This window comes from Octopus bimaculoides, chromosome 16 (assembly GCF_046866305.1).
Source record: "Octopus bimaculoides isolate indiv1 chromosome 16, ASM4686630v1, whole genome shotgun sequence".
Lineage (NCBI taxonomy): Eukaryota > Metazoa > Mollusca > Cephalopoda > Octopoda > Octopodidae > Octopus > Octopus bimaculoides.
The window spans coordinates 8,829,796-8,837,295 of record NC_142943.1 but is presented as its reverse complement, the minus strand read 5'-3'; the positions used below and the strand labels follow the sequence as shown (position 1 = coordinate 8,837,295).

Below are 7,500 nucleotides of genomic sequence, written 5' to 3'. Positions count from 1 at the left end.
GGTTCAAGTTTGCCAAATAACTGGGTAACATACAGCTTTTCTTGTTGTTGTTGTTTTTGTTCTTCTTCTTCTTCTTCTTCTTCTTCTTCTTCTTCTTCTTCTTCTTATTATTATTATTATTATTATTATTATTATTATTATTATTATTATTATTATTATTATTATTATTATTATTATTATTATTATTATTATTCAATGTAGGGCGGTGATCTGGCAGAATCATTACCACACTGGGCGAAATGCTTAGCGGCATTTCGTCAGTCCTTACATTCCTTGTGGCTAGAGTAGAAAAGATTATTATTATTATTATTCAGTAGTTTTATTTTTATAACGTGCTTTCACTTCACTACCGAGCGCAGCTCTGTGCGCCTTGGGTATGTGCTGTGGTTTGCTGTGGTGCTCTTATGTTTACTGTATTGAAAGTGTTTTGCGTAGAATGTGTGCAGTACCCAGTAGTGCAATTTTCTGTATGTTATATATATTTGTAAGTCCTGCTATTTTTGTTATGTATTTGTCTGAATATTTTTTTATTATACCTAAGGCACCTACTATGATAGGAATTGTTTCTGTTTTTAGATTCCACATTCGAGTTATCTCTATTTCCAGGTCTTTGTATTTTGAAAGTTTTTCCATTTCTTTTAGAGAAACGTTGTCATCTGCTGGTATTGATACATCAATTAGAAAGCATTTTTTTTCTTCATGATCTTTGACAACTATATCTGGTCTATTTGCCTTAATTTCTCTATCTGTGTGTATTGGCATATCCCAGAGTATGGTTGCTTTCTCGTTTTCTGTGACCTTTTCTGGCGTGTGTTTATACCATCTTTTTTCTGTTGTTATTCCATAATGTTGGCATAGCTTCCAGTGCATATAGGTCCCAGATCTGTCGTGTCTGTGAATATATTCCTTCTTAGCCAGGACTGGGCAGCCAGAGATAATATGATTTATTGTTTCTTGTCGATCTCCACATATTCTACAGTTACTTGTTATATTTCTTTTCATTATGTGTTTTTGGTAATTTCTGGTGGGGAGGCTTTGGTCTTGTGCAGCAATTAAAAATCCTTCAGTCTCTGCTTTGAGTCCTGAGCTTCTCAGCCATTGCTGGGATTTTTCTCTGTCTATTTCTTTCGCATTTAGTTTAGCCCAGTATTTACCATGTAGGGGCTTTTCTTGCCATCGTTTTATCATGGTCCGTTGCTGTTCTAGTTTTAGTTTGGATTTCATTTGTTTTATAGCTTTTGTTGTTTCTTCTTCTTCTTCTTCTTCTTCTTCTTCTTCTTCTTCTTCTTCTTCTTCTTCTTCTTCTTCTTCTTCTTCTTCTTCTTCTTCTTCTTCTTCTTCTTCTTCTTCGTATTTGTTAGGTAGATTGATTTCTTGTTTGTATTTGTCAGCTTCCTTAAATACTGAAAACAGTTTTTTGTTTTGCTCGTGTTTTGTGGCTATTTGTATTAGTTTCCCTTGTTTCTGGAGTAGGTATTTTTGCAGTCCTATGGTGGTTATTTTATAATAGTTTTCTAGCTGTATAAGACCCCTGCCACCTTCTGTGCGTTGTATATATAGCCTTTCTATGTCAGATTTTGGGTGGTGCATCCTATATCCTGTCATTATTTTTCTTGTTTTCCTGTCTATTTTACATAGTTCGTTTAGTGTCCAGTTAAGGATGTTGTAGTTGTAGCTTATAACTGGGACAGCTAAAGTGTTGATACCCATTATCTTGTTTTTAGCATTGAGCTCTGTTTTTAGTATTGATCTAACTCGTCTATAGTACTCTTTCTTTATTTTTTCTTTCATTTGTGTATGTTGATAGGATACAACATACATTGACTCCTAAATACTTATATGGTTGGCTTTCGTCTAGTTCTCTTATTTCATTGGCTTTATCTAGTGTTATATTGCTACTTTTAACTAATTTTCCTCTTTTCAGGGTTGCTTTGGCACATTTTTCTAATCCGAATTTCATTTCTATTTCCTTGGTAAAGCCGTGTACTGTCTGTAGTAGTGTTTCTAGCTCTTTGTCGTTTTTTGCATATAATTTTAGGTCATCCATATATAGAAGGTGGCTGACTGTTTGTCCATAGCATTTGTAACCGCATCCAGTTCTATTTAGCAATTCTGTTAAAGGTGTGAGTGCCAGGCAGAACAGGAGTGGAGAGAGCGTGTCTCCCTAGAATATTCCTCTTCTAATGGGGATGGCTTTCGTTTTCACAAGTCCCTCTTTTGTTTGGAGCTGTAGCACTGTCTGCCATTTGTTCATTGAGTGCTCTATGTATTTTATGATAATTGGTGCCACCTTGTTTATGGCTAGTGTTTCCAGAATCCACGTGTGGGGTACACTGTCGAAAGCCTTTTGGTAGTCCACCCAGGCCATACTGAGGCCTTTCTTCTTTCTGCAGCTGTCTTCAGTTATGGCTTTATTGATCAATAATTGATCTTTACAGCCGTATGAGCCCTTGCAGCATCCCTTCTGCTTTTCTGGAAACAGGTTGTTATTTTCCAGGTGTTTACTCAATCTCTGCGATATTATTGCAGTAAAGGCTTTGTAGATCGTAGGGAGACAGGTTATAGGTCTATAGTTTTGTGGTTTCTCCGTTTCCGTGGATTTGGGGATTAAGATGGTTTTCCCTTTTGTGAGCCATTCAGGCATTGTCTCTGGATCTGCTATTATGTTGTTAAAGTTTTCTGCCAGCTTTTTATGCATTGCTGGCAGGTGTTTTAACCAGAAATTGGGGATCTTGTCGTGTCCAGGTGCCTTCCAGTTGCTTAGTCTTTGCAGTGTCTGGGTGACCTCTTCAGTTGTTATAGGGGCCCAGAGTTGCTCAGGTGCTAAGTTCGTTGTTTTAATGGTCCTTTTTGGGGGTTGTTGCTTCACCGACCATATTTGTTTCCAGAATTTCTCTAGTTCTTCTGCTGTTGGTGCTGAAGTAATGTCTATTTTATTTTTACCCAGTTCTTGGTAGAGTTTTTTGGGGTTGGATTTGAACTGTTTGTTTTGTTCAAAGAAACGTTGGCGTTTCTCATACCGGCGGATCCTCTGTGCTTTGGCAAGGATGTCTTGCTTTAGTTTTTCTTTTGCCTCAGGTAAGTCTTTTTCTGTAATGCTGTATTTGTACAGTATTTTTGTTTTCTTCTTGTTACTTAGTAGTGTTGATTGTTTACTAATTTCGTTGAGAATCGATAAATCTTTTCTCTTTTTTTAAATTTTGTTCTGGATGTTATTTATCCACAAGGTCTGTTTGGGTGGTAGAACTCCTGTTCGGATGGGTTTGAGTGAGTATCCTGCTTCTTTTGTGGCTGCAGTGGCTGCCGCATATATCATGTCATTTAGCTCAGTGATATTGCCTGTTGTTTCTGTGGTTGTTAGTTCCGTGACGGCCAGGTTTATGCCATTTATTATTGATGTTGTTTTATTGTCTATTTTGATTTTTGGGAGATATAATCTGTGGTCCATTCTAAGATCTGTGGTTTTCAGTTCTTCGGTTATTTTCATTTTCATAGTATCGTAATTATTAGGTTTCCCTTCGTTATTTCCAGGCTTTATATTTGTTTTGCCTTCCTTTTCATTCATATGTTTGTCTGTGGTGTTCTGGATTGGTGCTTTTTGTACACTATTATACATCTCTACGGTCTGGGTTTGTTGTTTTTTGTTTACTTCGTTTTTGCCGGGAATGTTACGTTTGTCCTCGTGTTTTGCTATCTCAGTGTTTATATTATTATTTGGCATTGCTGTGTGATTACTATCTAGATTTTCCTGATGTATTTTTTCTTTCAATTGTTCTATTTCTATTTCTGATATTTTTTTTTGCTTTTAGAATATATCTTCTTATGTTAGCTAGTTTGTTAGGGTTCATTGTTTTATCGAGGTCTATATTTACATTATTTTTCTTCCATGTTTTATATGTATGTGTTGTTGCGTTTTCGTTTTTTGGGTAGAGTACTGCTGTGAAATAGGCGTGTAGGATCGAAATGTGTTCCTCACGTGTCCATTTATGCCGTTTTGGTTTTGTTTGCGGGACATGAGGAACAACGTCCGGCCCTTTATTTTGACGGTCGTCGTTTTCGTAGGGTACCGGTTCGTTTATTTCTGTTGTCAGATTGTTTTGCACGTTCATATCTTCGTACTTTTTTCTTAACAAGCTTACAGTCCGTACTTCTCGGTTGTTATTCTTGGGTGAAATAATACCGGTGTTATTTAATATGTTTGTAATTTTTTTGTACATGGTGTTTTGGGGTTCGAAGATGGTCTGATTTTGATGTAACACGTGTGTTTACGATCACTGTGCGGGTAGTGGAGGTATCAAGTTAAAATACATCATTATATTTGTAAAAATAGAGATAAATTTCAATGAGTATTACTTACTCGGATATAGTCCAACCCTTTGTCAGCTATTTTTTGTATATGGTGTTTGGGTTTGGGGATGGTCTGTATTTTGATGTAACACGTGTGTTTACGATCGCTGTTCGGGTAGTGGAGGTATCAAGTTAAAATACATCATTATATTTGGAAAAATAGGAATAAATTTCAATGAGTATTACTTACTCGGGTATAGTCCAACCCTTTCTCAGCTATATTTGGGCTCCATGCGATGTCTTTATTTCCGATGTTTTTGGATAAGTTTCGGAGCAGTGATTTATCGTACTCACATGTTAAACTTCCCCGGTGTTCTCGGTGTTATTATTATTATTATCATTATTATTATTATTATTATTATTATTATTATTATTATTATTATTATTATTATTGTTCAGTAGTTTTATTTTTATAACGTGCTTTCACTTCACTACCGAGCGCAGCTCTGTGTGCCTTGGATATGTGCTGTGGTTTGCTCTGATGCTCTTATGGTTACTGTATTGAAAGTGTTTTGCGTAGGATGTGTGCAGTGCCCAGTAGTGCAATTTTCTGTATGTTATATATATTTGTAAGTCCTGGTGTTTTTGTTATGTATTTGTCTGAATATTTTTTTATTATACCTAAGGTACCTACTATGATAGGAATTGTTTCTGTTTTTAGATTCCACATTCGAGTTACCTCTATTTCCAGGTCTTTGTATTTTGAAAGTTTTTCTATTTCTTTTAGGGAAACGTTGTCATCTGCTGGTATTGATACATCAATTAGAAAGCATTTTTTTCTTCATTATTATTATTATTGTTATTATTATTATTATCATTATCATTATTATTATTATTATTATTATTATCATTATCATTATTATTATTATTATTATTATTATTATTATTATTATTATTATTATTATTATTATTATTATCATCATTATTATTATTATTATTATTATCATCATTATTATTATTATTATTATTGTTATTATTATTATTATTATTATTATTATTATTATTATTATTATTATTATCATTATTATTATTATTATTATTATTATTATTATTATTATTATCATTATTATTATTATTATTATTTGTGATGGCGTGTGGAGGGAAGGGGAATGGTTTAGTTCCTATTTCTGATAGCTCGGATGACCATGACGTATAGTAATACAATAGTCGCTTTACAAGGCATGTGTGTATGTGTGTGTTTGTGTGTGTATGTGTATGTGTGTTTGTGTAGTTTATTGTGCATGCGTCTAGTTTATTGTGTGTTTCTACTTTATGATGTGTGCGTGTGTCTACTTTTTAATGTGTGCACATGTGTCTATTTTGTTATGTGAGTGTCTGTGCGAGTCTGTGTTATCGTGTAAGAACAAGCATATTTATGAGGTACATCACATGAACTGCAATCTCTGTCTTGCAACATACTGTTGCCCCACTTAACTGCTGCGATTGTTGACTTGGGTTTGACATTACTAAACAATCTTGTAAAACTTGCAAGACAAGTGAGGGAAACTCAATGTGGCCTCTCGAAGTGTTAGAAATAGCAGTTAAACTCCACTTCTACTCACCAAAAGAAAAAAAAATTATAAATGTTAGATAAATAAACTGGTCATGGTTGGAATGTCTAATGATGGCTCTGATCCATCAGGATTGACTTTGAGCTAAACATCACCAGTGTACGACACCGGTCGTATAGTGGTGGAGGGAGGGAAGACGTGCACACACACACACATATATACGACGGGCTTCTTTCAGTTTCCGTCTACGAAATCCACTCACAAAGCTTTGGTCGGCACGAGGCTATAGTAGAAGACACTTGTCCAAAGTGCCATGCAGTGGGACTGAACCCAGAACCATGTGGTTGAGAAGCAAGCTTCTTACCACACAGCAACGATTGTAATCAGACTCTGAAAATATCTTAAAGCAAAATTATATTCTCTAATTTAACTAAATTTCTCTACCTGGATTTCACTCGACAGGTTTGAATTGAGTTCTTTCTCAGCGCAGCAGTGCGGTGACCTTAAGACGGGATTAGTTACATAATCACGAAAGTTTCAGGACCATGCGCTACTCACTGTCACATCGATCAATGAAAATCAGCGTTTATAACTTTGAAACATAACTGCAGGAATTTATAAGCGTAATTTTCATTTAAAATGTGAAGTTGGAATCGCATAAAGTTGGAATCGCAAAATTGACCACCACTAGTAACAGCAGCGCCAATACTATCCCCACCATAGCCAATACCACCTCCACCATAACTCACACGACCAATATTATCACCATCATCCATCACCACCTCTACCTCCACTGTCACTATGAAATGACGAAACTTTGAAATCGTTATCTGCATATGCAGTATACCACCATTAAGAAACTCCCTCGTTTATAGTTAAGGAAGGCGTGGAAGCGAGACCAGAATATTTGTTTGTTTATTCGTTTATCTATTTATGCTGTGCTGTGTTAAGATTAAGGTAAAATACAACCAGACGTACTTGACTTGTTACATGAGCCACCGTCGGAGGTTACACTTGACAGAGGATTGTTTCAATAGGCTTATTTCGTTGAAAGAAACGATGGAAACACTCATTAAGACGATAGTGGAAGTAAGGAAACGTGAGCTTTTTGATAAGAGAAATGCATATCTCATTGTGTTTCCAAAGCAATTTCTCGACTGAATTGGCGGATGTACTTCAGAGCAGACTCTATTGTTCTTTAAAAAAAAATCCTTGGGATGGTGGATTGGTGGTATTTCAATATCAATATCGATAATTGTACTGCAGCTAGTGATTATATCAGATAAGTTCCATTGTAATGAAATTTATAGCGAGGTGGTTTGGTCGAACTGTTAGAGTGGCGGAGAAAAATGCCTTGGGACGTTTATTCTATTGCTTTACGTTTGAGTTCAAACACCGCCATAAACGAGGTCAACTTTGCTCTTTTCATCCCACCCTACTGGTCAAGTACTAGAGTGAATGAAATCGACTGATCCTCCTCTTGTGAGAACAACCGGTCTTGTGCTTTAAATAGTATGTTATAGGGTTCATATATGTCTGACAGCGAATCACATCCCCAACTCAGTTTCAATTCTTGCTTACAACTATTTCACTTTATGTATATCTAAATGCATGGAGGCGCAATGGCCCAGTGGTTAGGGCA

At 35.7% G+C, this 7,500-nt stretch overlaps 1 protein-coding gene across 1 annotated transcript in view; it reads left to right on the top strand.

The window, feature by feature from the left end:
• The window catches only part of LOC106868209 (alpha-glucosidase), a 30,284-nt gene that overhangs the window by 10,519 nt on the left and 12,265 nt on the right, over positions 1 to 7,500 (top strand). The window contains 1 exon segment of the mRNA XM_089364107.1: positions 1 to 24. This exon segment is cut by the window's left edge and continues 116 nt beyond it. Within this exon segment, the coding sequence (XP_089220233.1) occupies positions 1 to 24 (24 nt within the window).